The 14,049-nt window shown below is 38.3% G+C and overlaps 1 protein-coding gene across 1 annotated transcript; it reads left to right on the forward strand.

Moving 5' to 3' along the window:
• Nucleotides 1-10,810: 10,810 nt before the first annotated feature.
• LOC116002934 (ethylene-responsive transcription factor 2-like) lies at nucleotides 10,811-11,729 on the forward strand. Its single transcript, XM_031243124.1, has one exon. It carries the CDS (start codon nucleotides 10,898-10,900, stop codon nucleotides 11,543-11,545), a length of 648 nt encoding a protein of 215 aa, XP_031098984.1. The 5' UTR covers nucleotides 10,811-10,897; the 3' UTR covers nucleotides 11,546-11,729.
• Nucleotides 11,730-14,049: the final 2,320 nt, after the last annotated feature.

Below are 14,049 nucleotides of genomic sequence, written 5' to 3' on the forward strand. Positions count from 1 at the left end.
CGTACAACAAACATCCAATCTTGATGAATTGCATGTTTATGTTACCCCAAAAGTCAATGTTGCGTCACAAATTCCAAATGCTACAACCTTTGGTGCATACGAAGAATATGATGATTTTAGTAACTTTGGTGCTTCAATCGCCCAACATAATTTTAGTACTAGAGACACTTTTGATAGCACGTCTTTGCCAACAACATCACAACCCGTCAAACCGTCAGAGAATACGGAATCAGAGGCCGAAGAGATACTCTCACAAAGTTCAGATAGTTCGGATGAAGAAGATACAAATGACCATTTTTCATTCAACTTTGAGTCATTTCAAGAAACACATGAAACGAGTTTTAATGATGAGCGACGACAAGGAAAAAGGGTTGATGATTCCGAAATTCCTTACTACCATGCTCCAGTTTCATTTAATACATGCTATGGTCAGGAGGATGGCGATGAATCAAAGTTGTCATATGACCCGACAGGCAGCAATAAATGTGCTCAAGGCCGGAATGGTTTTCACCGGGTTTGATGAGCTAATAATGCTGTGACCATATACCATATCTGACACAAAAAGGTATTTATAACAATGCACGAGAAAAACATGGCGTGGCAAGTGGTGTGTTCTAATTACAATTCAGAAGAACAACTATGCTTTTTTATCATTGTCTGCACGAAAATTGTAAGGAGCATTTGATGAATGGAAGATCACAAAGTGCAGTGACAACCACATCTACCAACGGGATTTCAAATGAATCGGAACATCTCGAAGGCCATGAAATTGCCTGCAAAATTGCTCAAGGTAATGATACTCAACAATGTAAAAAAAAAAAATTAGTCGCACCCAGGGCTGTCTAATACTCTTGCCCAGTTTTGCAAGTTATTCAAGACGTTATCTTATGGAGTGAAATTGAACAGCAAAAAAAATTCAATGTCGTGAGGGAAATTTTATTTATGTTATGATATGTAAATATCTATTATAATTGTAAAGTATAAACATAACATCAAAGTGACTCACTTTGCTTGCACTAACTCGATCCAATTGGTCATGATAAGCTCGTACCCCGTGTCTGGGGATAAAACGGCATGAATGCAGGCAATTCCACCTATGTTTCAAAATAAAACAATAAGTACTTCACACAATTCAATATAAATTCATAAATTTAGTCGCACTTTACAACTAACATTGCTGCAAGTGGCAAATCTCCAAGCATTTCCTGAGGTAAAACACCTTGTGGCCTAATCATTGGCAGTATCTACTCCCATGCCCAAATTTGCACCAACAATAAGTATCCACATATGGTCAAAGTTTCATGATGAGCCCATCTGCACAACACCTTGTACAAATACGCTAAAGCTACCGATCCCCAACTATATTGACCGCACACTTCAAAATCACAAATAAATTCTAACAAAAATAATTTTATATCTTTCTTTGTTGTTTCAAGGAATACAAATCCTCTTAATAAGTGAAAGATAAGTATTCGCATGGCATTTTTCACCTCAAGATCTGAGCTGTTCTCCGTGAGTTGTGGAACATTGGGTACGGCGGTAGGAAAAACCTTACTAGTTGTAAGGAATTCATCTAGAGGTTTAATTCCAAACAATTCGACAAAAACAACCTTTCACTGTTTGACAGACCGCTTATCGCTTCCCGTAACTAGTAAGCCATACTCCTTCAATCCGAATAACACTTCAATATCTTGAAGTGTTATGCCCACCTCACCGAAGATCATGTGAAAGTCGTGCACCTCTGGACGCCAACGCTCTATAAGGGTGCCAATTAAGTCGTGCACCTCTGGACGCCAACGCTTTATATTTGTGAAGTGAGTGACTTTGTAAAACCCTACAACACGTAGGTATTGAAGCATTCTCAGATGGCGAGCCTCTCAACTTTGTGTCTGCATATCGTACCGATCGACTTTGAGCCGGGGATCATAGTCTCGATCTGTCCAAATGGCTCTAGAACGATGGTTTTGATGAAATACTAACAACATTGAGTCAATCAGTCATGGATGCAATGACATCTCCATAACTAAACAAATTTTTATTAACAAATTATTACCCATCAATTAATAATAATATTCCAAACTAATACATTTTAAAAAATATAATAACATAAAAAAATGCACTCCCCGGAGGACGTTATCATATGGAGTGAAACTAGATAAATTGGAGTACATATAGTATTTTTCAAATAAATGTAACATAAAAAGTAAAAGAATAGTACTATATTTAAAATAAAAAAAAATCAATGCAATTCATGCTCATTAAAACATATACTCTCTATTTTCCAAATAAATGTAACATAAAAAGTAAAAGAAAAAGAATAGTATTATATTCAAAACACAAAAATCAATGCAATCGATGCTTCTTAAAATCCAGTACATAACATGCACTTCGCGGAGGTTTTTCTTGATTATACATGTAACATGGCCTCACCGAGATGTTATGTGAGAGGCCATGTTATGTCAATATAGGCTAAGAAAAAACATAGAAAACTCTAAACCACATCATTTTATTTTCAACACAATATTTTAACATATCTCGGCTTGGATTTATCATATCATATTAATTGCCATAACAATTGTTTAAAACAACAAAATAAGGATGCATTATTCATCATATTTGAAAGAGAATAAATTTAGTCACATAATGTCTAAATATACAATCCAAGCATAATTGGCAGAGCCCTTGCTCACCTACAAAAAACAATCCCTTTTTTCCTATATTCTGAAATAGAAATCACAAAATATCAGGAACAGAAATTAAAGACATGAAATCCCTCAAAAGAAATAGATTTTTCATCATATTTGAAAACAAAAATCTAAAAAACAAAAATTGAGAAAAGAAACGCCAAAATGCGTGCCTAAGGAGGGCTAGCCCGCCCCACACCTCTTAGGCCCCCGGGGATGGGCAGTGGCCCGCATCTTTTTCATTTTTTTAGTCGTCTCTTTTGTTTAGTTTCGTTTCTAGTTTGCTCTTACCTTTAGTTGGCATTTTGATGTACCAAAAAGAAAATTTGCCTCATTTTGCAAACGTTCAACTCACTTAAGGTAGAATCAAGTGAAAACTAAAACATACTTGTGAACTTGAGAATTACTCCAAAGTTAATATATGTACTAATTTAGCTTTGCATCTATAATCTATTAATCTATATACAGTGTATTATATAAAACATATATAAACTAGCCGAATTTAAAAATCAGCAAATGAATAAAATTAATTAATCACGATGGGGCTGCTTACTTGCTGTGTTGGTCGTTGGTCACTGGGAGCCTGAGAGAATCAGAGAAGGTCACGGTTGGTTGGTCCTGCGGTCGGCTGTGCGCGGTGCAGCAGTGCGCCTATGACTCTGCTGGTCGGCGATCGCTAATACAGTAAACCAGTGGTGTAGTACTGTGACAGACGAGGGTTGTGGGCAGTGCCACAGTGCGCCTCTACTGGTCGCTGCATCCTGTGGCTAGGCGAGGGTAGTGCCGCGACGATAGCTAATGTAGTAGAATCGAAGGGAGATGAGTTGGAGTGTTGGAGAAACGGCAGAATTAGGACATTAGGTAAGTCTATATTTATTATCCCCGTATTTAAAAAAAAAAAAAAAAAAAAGGTGAGTCTGTATTTATAACAGTGTTGCAAAAATCCCGTCTAGGCGCCGATTAATTCCCGCCTAGGCGCTAGGCGCTGGTCGACCGCCTAGCGTATCACATTAAATGGTGGTTTAGGCGACTGGCCGGCTAGGCGACTGGCCGGCTAGGCGACCGCCTAGGCCGCTTAGGCGCTGACCGCCTAGGCGTCGACTAGACCGACTAGGCCTTCTAGTCGGTCGATTAACTATTGTTTTTTTTTAATGGGTTATTTCACTCAAAACAACATCGTTTTGAGCGAAATAATCCTAAATTGTACAAACTTTAGATATTTTTTAGGTTAATATTTAATATTTTAGTATTAACTATAAAAGTATTATATAATTTATAATTATATGTCTTTAAAAAATTAAAAATACTTAAAAAATATTTTAAAAAATAAAAAATATACGGACGCCTAGGCGCCGATTAATCCCCGGCTAGGCGTCCTAGGCGCTAGGCGCTCCCCGAGCGCCTAGGGAGCGCCTAGCGATTTTTTCAACCATGATTTATAAATGTATATTTATTTACATTATTATCCATGTATTATCTTCGTATAATGTATCGTACTCTGTTTGGGAACAAATTTTATAAAAGATAAAAATGCATTCCTCAGATGCATGTTGAAAAGTGTTGTTTTTCCCATGTTTGTATCCCAATAAAACATGTCCTATGTTTGTATCCCACGCAAAATTCTGTCCTAATCGGTGAAACCACCCTTTATTTTCATTCATTTTATAATAAGTTCATAATGTTATTTCTATTTCTATAAGTTAATAAAAACAAAATTTAATGTATATAAATATTACACTAAAATAATGACTTTTTTATGTACCTATAGATTTATTTAAAATTAAAAAAAATATATCAATATAGATGTCATTTAAAAGATCACAATTAGAACTTTTTAATGATATATTTTGACGGTAAGAACGTTACCGGATAATTTGAGATAGATAAGTGTAACAGTCTCAGTACAATAGTTTGCGTGTCCCCTCCCCCTACAACAGGCCTATTTATTACTTATACTACAAGTACAACGACTCTTCTCCTCTGTATGTAACGGTTTTCATGATGTCGAACCTTGAATGTAAAGTGCAATAGAGCCGTTGGTAATAACTTCTCTCCTCAAGTGTAACGGATGACTGTTTAACTTTCTGAGCATGTCTGTCTTTTTTGTGGTTCGGGTCGGGTGTTGCTTGCCCAATTACTCTGTCATTTATGTGTACAAAAAAAAAGAGAAAAAAATAAATTAAACTCAAGTTGAAAAAAAAAAAAAGTATAAGAAGAAAATTAGGAATTGTTAGGTGCATGTATCAATTTCATTGGTCAAGTCTATCTCATATTGAATTTTAATACTTAATTATATATTTTTTTTTATATTTGGAAGGTAGACTTGAAGGGAAAAGCTAAGTCCTCTAACTTTAGAAGAGATAAGAGATAACATCATTATTCTTTCTTCCAAATTAGCAAAATTACATGGAAAACTGAGAAAAAACCTCATTTGACTGCCCTAAGCTATTGCCTGAAAACATCATTTCTTCAATTTCTTGTTAAGTGGTTAAATATTTTGAATATCCTGTGTTCTATAGCATTTCGTATTTCATTAAACATTAAAGCCAAAAAATCTAAATATAATTGGTACACATGCAATAATATACATTGGTATAACTTTGATGAGTAGTTTAATATTATGTTCTATCAAAAGTATCACATTTTTTAATGACTAACAATTAAATATTTTTACTATGATTACATGTTTTTTCAAAAATAACTATTACCTCTAATATTACATAGTATTTATATATTTTTCTCAAAAATATTTTACTTTTCTTTATAAAATAACAAATAATTTATTCATAATTAATATTAAAATTAATTATATTTTTCATATAACTATTGCATTTCTATCACAATTCACAACTAACATACTCTTGATTAGGTTTGTATATTTGAGTGTATCAATCGTATACTGATTACAGAGGAATAAATATATACTAATACAAAGTTATAGTTAGACTAGAAGTAATCTATATTTAAGAGTCCTAATACTCCCCCTCAAGCGCAGGGCGGAGCCACGACCTAAAGCTTGTCAAGCAAAGAAGTGAACCGAGGCGCAGCAAGCGGTTTAGTGAAGATGTCGGCCAGCTAGCTGGTCCTTGGTCGAAATGAAGCTAACCTGGAGCTCACCGGAAGCCACCTTGTCCCGAAGGAAGTGGTAGTCAATCTCAATGTGATTCGTCCTAGTATGGAAGACAGGATTGGCACACATGTAGGTTGCACCCAGGTTGTCACACCAAAGCCGCGGAGGAGAAGCAGAAGACCTAACTCACAGAGCAAAGACACAATCCAAGTAACCTCAGCACACACATCAGCAATGGCCTTGTACAGTACTCAACCTCAGTAGGAGACCGTGACACAGTGCGCTAGCTGCTTCTTACAGACCCACGAAACTAGATTAGACCCCAAGAACACAGCGAAACCGCTGGTGGACTTCCTGTCGACAGGGCATCCGGCCCAATCAGAATCACAGTAGGCATGAATGACAGAATGAGAGGACCAACGCAACTGCAAGCCATAATGCGTAGTACCTCGAACATATCGAAGAACTCGCTTCAGCTGGGCCCAATGCGCAACAGTCGGGACATGCATCTGCAGACACAACACATTAACGACAAATGACAGATCAGGACGAGTCACTGTAAGATACTGCAGCGCACCAGCCAAACTCCAGTACCGAGTGGGATCCGCATACAGGTCAGACGAGTCAGGAACAGACCTAGAGATAGGCACCGGAGTGGCCAGCGGTTTGCAGTCCGGCATGCCTGCTCACTTCAGAATGTCCAGCATATACCGCTTCTAAGACAGCAACAAACCACCATCCATAGGCACTGTCTCAATACCAAGAAAAAAAACTAGGAGCACCTAGATTACGTATCTTGAAAGCAACAGACAACTTAGAAATAAGCAAAGAAACCAAAGCAGCGTCACTACCCATGACGAGAATGTCATCAACATACACCAGCAAATAAACACGCGACTCCCCCTGTGTGAAAATAAACAGAGAGACATCTGTCTTTGACGCCTGAAACCCAACAGATAAAAGAAAGGACTGGAGACGAGTAAACCAAGCACGCGACGCCTGTTTAAGCCCATAGAGGGAGCGCTAGAGCAAGCAAACGTGAGAAGGATGACCCGAGTCAGCATAACCCGGAGGCGGACTCATATACACAGTCTCATACAGCGCACCATTAGGAAAAGCATTATGCACATCCAGTTGACGAATAACCCAACTAGAACTGATAGCCAGAGATAGCAACAAACGTATCGTAGTGGGTTTGACCACAGGACTGAACGTGTCAAAGAAGTCCTGACAAGCCACCTGGTTAAACCCCTTGGCAACCAGCCTTGCCTTGTAACGCTCAACAGTGCCATCCGCTTTCCACTTCGTGCGAAACACCCACTTGCAGCCCACAACATTCATACCGGCATGAAAAGGAACGAGACGCCATGTCTGATTCTGCAACAGGGCATTAAACTCGGCATCCATCGCCTCACGCCACTCGGGAAAACGAACGGCATGCGTATAGCAAGTCGGTTCCGTTAGACACACTTCAGCAGACAAGGCCACCAACTCGGCACCCTCAGCCCGGACCCTACTCCGCGTCATGTGACCCACACCAGGATCAGCCGCACGAGTGACTGTGCGAGACCGAGACCGACGAGCCACACCTGCGGGCCTAGCAACAGACGGAGTAGGCAACTGCACAGAATTGTCACCAGGGCGGACACAGGCAACACCCAGGGCTGAGGCATAGAATCACAAGCAGGTTCAAAGAAGGCTTAGATGGAAAAAGAAAAACCTGCTCATCAAAACGCACATGCCGACAGATAAAGACCTTGTTAGTGTTTAAATCCATACATCGATACCCCCGAAACGACTCAGGATAGCCAAGAAAAACACAGGGAGCAGACCTGAAACATGATCTTATTACGATTATAAGGGTGAAGGTGCGGATAACACAAGCACCCAAACACACGTAAAAAGGAATAGGACGGAGGGGAGCGATATAGCAGAAAATGCGGACTATTATCTCGCAGAACCGGTGTAGGCATCTTATTGATTAAATACACCGCAGACTCAAAGGCATAGTCCCAGTACCGAGACGGAACAGAGGCATGCGCAAGCAACGCAAGACCAGTCTCAACAATGTGCCTATGCTTACGCTCAACGCGACCATTCTGTTCGTGAGTGTAAGCACAGGACTGCCTATGACGAATGCCGAGCTTAATAAACTCAGAATGTAGCTTCTTATATTCAGCACCCATATCAGATTGAATTGATTTAATGCGACAATTAAAAGAACGTTCGACTAAAGCACGAAACTGAGCAAAACTCGCATATAAATCAGACTTTAAACGCATAGGAAAGAACTAAGTATATCGAGTAAGGTCATCAACAAATATCATAAAGTAACGATATCCATTAACTGAAGAAATGGGCGCAGGCCCCCAAATATCAGTGTATACCAAGTCCAAAACATGCAAACTAGAAGACTCAACCCGAGAGAGAGGGAAACGCGTAGATTTCCCCATCTGACAGGAACTACATAACGAATCTAAATGACTAGACGAACTAACTAAACAGGATTTCAGAATATGACTCTGAACTCGAGAATGAGGATGACCCAGGCGCCCATGCCACACAGAAGCCGGCGCACGAGCCGAAAGAAAAGTAGACGCAGAAGAGACTGGTAGAGTATACAGGCCACCCAAACTCTTACCCCGTAGGAGCACCGCCTTGGTGCGGATATCCTTCACAACAAAGAACAAGGGATAGAATTCAAAAAACACATTATTCTCAAAAAATTTCTAAACGGAAAGTAAAGACGCAGATTGCCTAGGAACATGAAGAACACGAGACATACTAAACGAATGTAGATGAGTAGATATCGATGTATAGCCAACACTAGAGATAGGCATGGTCTTACCGTCACCAACACGTAATGAGTCACCACCTGTATAGACATCGGAGGCGGTCAAAACACCACTATTCGGAGTAGCATGGTTAGTGGCACCAGTGTCAAGAAACCATGTTTGAGAATCCAACGACTCACCCGAAGAAGCATCCTGGTAAACCATATTAGCCTACGAACTATCAAAATAGCGACGGTAACAGTCACAGCAGAGTGACCCAGGATGTCACATATTTGGCACCGAACCGCACCGACACCGGCGGTACGGGACCGACCACCCCCACGGGCAAACTGACTTCCACCATGCCGTTGCTGCCCACGCCAATTCTGCCGACCAGCAGCCGCCTGTTAGCCACCACGCCACTGCTGACCACCGTGCCGGCCACCTCGGCCGGAACCAGAACCGCGCCGAGCGAGATTAGCAACTCCAGCAGCTCCGTCGACCACCTGCGGGTACTCACCGGCGAGAGAAAACTCCTAGGAGCCCAACAAATCGGCGAGCTGCTCCAAGGTAAACGGCTCCGGGCGAGACGACAGCGAGGCCGTGAAAGCACGGAACTCCGAACGCAGCCCCGGGAAAACGTCGATGTTCTGCTCATCATCAGACACCGGTCGGCCAGCGAGCACAAAATCTTCGAGGAGAACCTTCACTCGGACAAGATAATCCGCAACCGAGGCTTCTCCCTACTGGATGGTCTGCAACTGTGTGAGGAGGTGAACTGTCCGGGCACGCGAAGTAGAAGCCAACGCAAGTTCGATGGATCGCCACGCCGCCATTGCTGTGTGTTGACCGAGCACGAGCGGCATAACTTCTTCACTCAAGGAGGAAATAATCATGGAGAGAATCCCCTGGTCCTGCTGCACCCAGGCGTGATACGCTGGATTCGTCGGACGAACGACAGCAGCAGATGACGCCTCGCCGGCGGGAAGAGGTAGCGTAGTCGGCGGACAGGGAATGGTGCCATCGACGAAGCCCATGAGGTTTTGACCCTTCAGAAACGGAACTAGCTGAGCTCTCCAGAGCACAAAATTCCGGCTAGTGAGTTTGATACTCACAAAATGATGGGCCGAAGACAACGAGATCAGCACCGAAGGAACCACCGCATCAGAAACAGTCCGCTCGGAAGAAACGGTGGCAGAACTCTCATTAGCGGCCATGGTAACAAACTAGCGATGATACCAGATTAGGTTTGTATATTTGAGTGTATCAATCGTATACAGATTACAGATGAATAAATATATACTAATACAGAGTTATAGTTGGACTAAAAGTAATCTATATTTAAGAGTACTAATACTCTTTCATTAAACATGAGAGGCAATAAATCTGAATATAATTTGTACACATGCAATAATGCATACATTGATAGAACTTAGTTTAATACTCTGCATGTTTCAAAAAAAAAAAAAAAAGTTTAATACTCTGCATGTGGTATCAACTAGCACCGTACCATTTGCCCAATTGGGTTTGCATTGTTGTTAAATTCGACGCCATGGTGGCGATAATACGACAAAATAAAGCTACTCCATTGTAGATTAATTTAGAATTTGAAGCCGTCAATATAAAAACAGTTAGTTGCTGCATAATAATATAATAATAATATAAAAGAAATAATTTCCCAAAACCCCACGTTTCTAAAAGCATCCATCGATCATTCTCTTCAAACTTTTCTGCAGTCGGAAACATCATGGAAGCTCCAAACGCCTTACAATATCCATTCTTGTTTGAATACTAACAATTTTTTATTTGAAGTGTTTGGTAAATAGCTTATTAGGTTAATGAGTTTGACTAGTTGATAATACTTGGTAGTATAACGAAATTTGATAAATTAACTGTTAGCATGAGGACATGTTGAGCATAAATAAATATAATATAAATGCATTCCAATTACCAGTTTAGGCTTTTAGTTGAGATGGAGCACATACTTTAATTGTCGAGAGCTGATTACATGTAAAATGACTTACTCAAATAAAAAAAATTGTTTTGATTATAATTTTTTAAATTTTAACATTTTAGAGTAATAAAGTGTTAGAAAAAGCAAAGTAAAACAGTTAATAAAGATCAAATAAATTAAAATCAATTAATAAACTAATTATATTACCAAATATGCATATCAATCATAAAAGCCGTCAATGTTTTCACCTGCACGCATGAGCCTTGAACCGTATAAATACCTCGCTCACCCTTTTCGGCTCATTCAGCTCAGCCCTCTCTGTTTTTCTTCTTCAATTTTCTGCCTCACTGCTTTTCGCTTTATCTATCTTTAACAACAAATTGGGAAACAGGAAAGTTACGTTGTTTTATCCAAAATGATGTGCGAAAATGCTGAGATTATGTCTGATTTTGCTCTTCTTGAATATATTCGACGCCACTTGCTCGACGACTTTGATGCTCCGGTGGCGTCAGTAACAGACTACAATTCGCCGGATTCCAATTGCAGTGGAGGCTCCGGGTGGTCGTCGTCGGTGGATGAGACACCCACTGCCGTGGTCAAGGAAGAGCCGGAGATGGGGTTCTATGATTTTCCGGCGATTCTTGATTTTACGGCGGTGCCTCCTCCGGCGGCGGTAGCTCGGCCAGCAGCCGTTGAGAAGCATTACAGGGGTGTGAGGAGGCGACCGTGGGGGAAGTTCGCGGCGGAGATAAGGGACCCAGCCAAGAACGGGGCTCGGGTGTGGCTGGGGACATACGAGACGGCGGAGGACGCGGCGGTGGCCTACGACAGGGCGGCGTATCGCATGCGCGGGGCACGTGCCTTGCTGAATTTCCCGCATAGAATCAACTCAGGTGAACCGGAGCCAATTAGAATCACAAGCAAGAAGAGATCCGCTTCAGTGGATTATTCATCCTCCTCCTCCACATCATCGGAAAATGTCTCATCTAAGAGGAGGAAGACGGCGGCTCAATCGCCGGAGCAATCCGTTGTACAAACTTCTACCACTTTCCATCTGCAATAACTGCACCTTCTTCCCATTTCTTTTCTTCTTTTTTTTTTTGGTAAAAAAAAAAGAATTCATTAATTTTTTTTGTTTAATTTGTTATTTATTATTTTAGCTTTGTTGATTTGTAGTTGTTGAATGAACTAATCAAATTTGCATTGGTTTCTTCGCAACAGAAAGCACTCTCTTTCATCATTTTTTAATTACTTTTTATCCATAAAGTATATTCAATCATAAATTTGCAAACTTTATTTTTAATGAATTATTAAGTTGATTTAATAATCATAAAACTACAAATTATAGAGAATCTCTAATTGTAGATACGTTTTCGTCATTAAAGGAAAAAAAAAAAAAAAAACTTTAACTTCAAAAATCAAAATCATGGATGTCCACATCCACCAACAAACCAAAACGACATCATTAGCACTGTCGATTTCCATAGTAGTTAGTACAACAATTTTAATTGGAAGATGCAGACATTAGAGCATCTTAATAGTGAAGTTTCTTTTTGTGATTTTTGAAACTCCTTTCTTTTTACATAAAACATTGTTCCAAAAATCTTTAATTAACAGGTAAACTTCAATCTTTTCTCACTTATCTTCTCTCTTCTCCATGTGATCATTTCACTCATAAAAACTATGAAAAGTCTTCTGGTGTGCATGCTCTTATAGTTTTTGTGGGTTTTATCGCCTTCTATGACCGGAAAATAGTTTCGAACATTAATTCTGTAACATTTTTATCAAAAATATTTATCATAAACAAAAGTTGTATATCAATAAAGTCGATGTTAATTATTAGCTAGTAGTATTAAATTAAGGAGAACGATGAAATTTATTTTATGTTAATTGATATCAATATTCATATAAATATATAAGTACACACATTCATATGAATTTATATATATAAATGTTTTGTTATTGGAACATCAACCCTCCAAATCTAAGAATCTAATTTTTAAAATGTATCTGTGTCTAATAATTTAAATATCAAACTCCTTAGGATAAACATTTTACAACATGTTTAGTGTGCATAATAAAGCTTAGGAATAATAGTCCTATTGATTAGAGAATGAATAAAATAAGAATTATATGCCAAAGACCTTATACTCAAGCGGGATAATTGTGACTCTTCCAAATGAGATGTCACATGTTAAAGTCCAAGCGGGTGTTAATTTATAAAAGGATTAGGTTTTAAGAATGTGTTTGGTTAATGGGTTTACACACTATGAATGATTCCATCTTATAAGTTTGGATTAGTAGTTTTAAATTTTTGTTGATTTTTTTTTTTGTTCATATTGGTGTTTTGAATGTCCATTATATATTAGGATCAACTATTTTAAATTTTTTTTTTTGTATTTTAAAAATTTTTATTCTCATTATAGGGTCATATATAAGTATATAACCAAATCTCAATATTGGTAATAATTCCAATTCCACCCCTACTACCAAACATACAAAATACTTTCACCAAAACACATATCATTACCAAGTATTTGATTCCAATTNTTCAAAAATCAAAATCATGGATGTCCACATCCACCAACAAACCAAAACGACATCATTAGCACTGTCGATTTCCATAGTAGTTAGTACAACAATTTTAATTGGAAGATGCAGACATTAGAGCATCTTAATAGTGAAGTTTCTTTTTGTGATTTTTGAAACTCCTTTCTTTTTACATAAAACATTGTTCCAAAAATCTTTAATTAACAGGTAAACTTCAATCTTTTCTCACTTATCTTCTCTCTTCTCCATGTGATCATTTCACTCATAAAAACTATGAAAAGTCTTCTGGTGTGCATGCTCTTATAGTTTTTGTGGGTTTTATCGCCTTCTATGACCGGAAAATAGTTTCGAACATTAATTCTGTAACATTTTTATCAAAAATATTTATCATAAACAAAAGTTGTATATCAATAAAGTCGATGTTAATTATTAGCTAGTAGTATTAAATTAAGGAGAACGATGAAATTTATTTTATGTTAATTGATATCAATATTCATATAAATATATAAGTACACACATTCATATGAATTTATATATATAAATGTTTTGTTATTGGAACATCAACCCTCCAAATCTAAGAATCTAATTTTTAAAATGTATCTGTGTCTAATAATTTAAATATCAAACTCCTTAGGATAAACATTTTACAACATGTTTAGTGTGCATAATAAAGCTTAGGAATAATAGTCCTATTGATTAGAGAATGAATAAAATAAGAATTATATGCCAAAGACCTTATACTCAAGCGGGATAATTGTGACTCTTCCAAATGAGATGTCACATGTTAAAGTCCAAGCGGGTGTTAATTTATAAAAGGATTAGGTTTTAAGAATGTGTTTGGTTAATGGGTTTACACACTATGAATGATTCCATCTTATAAGTTTGGATTAGTAGTTTTAAATTTTTGTTGATTTTTTTTTTTGTTCATATTGGTGTTTTGAATGTCCATTATATATTAGGATCAACTATTTTAAATTTTTTTTTTTGTATTTTAAAAATTTTTATTCTCATTATAGG

The sequence above is a fragment of the Ipomoea triloba genome, chromosome 13 (assembly GCF_003576645.1).
Source record: "Ipomoea triloba cultivar NCNSP0323 chromosome 13, ASM357664v1".
Classification (NCBI taxonomy): Eukaryota; Viridiplantae; Streptophyta; class Magnoliopsida; order Solanales; family Convolvulaceae; genus Ipomoea; species Ipomoea triloba.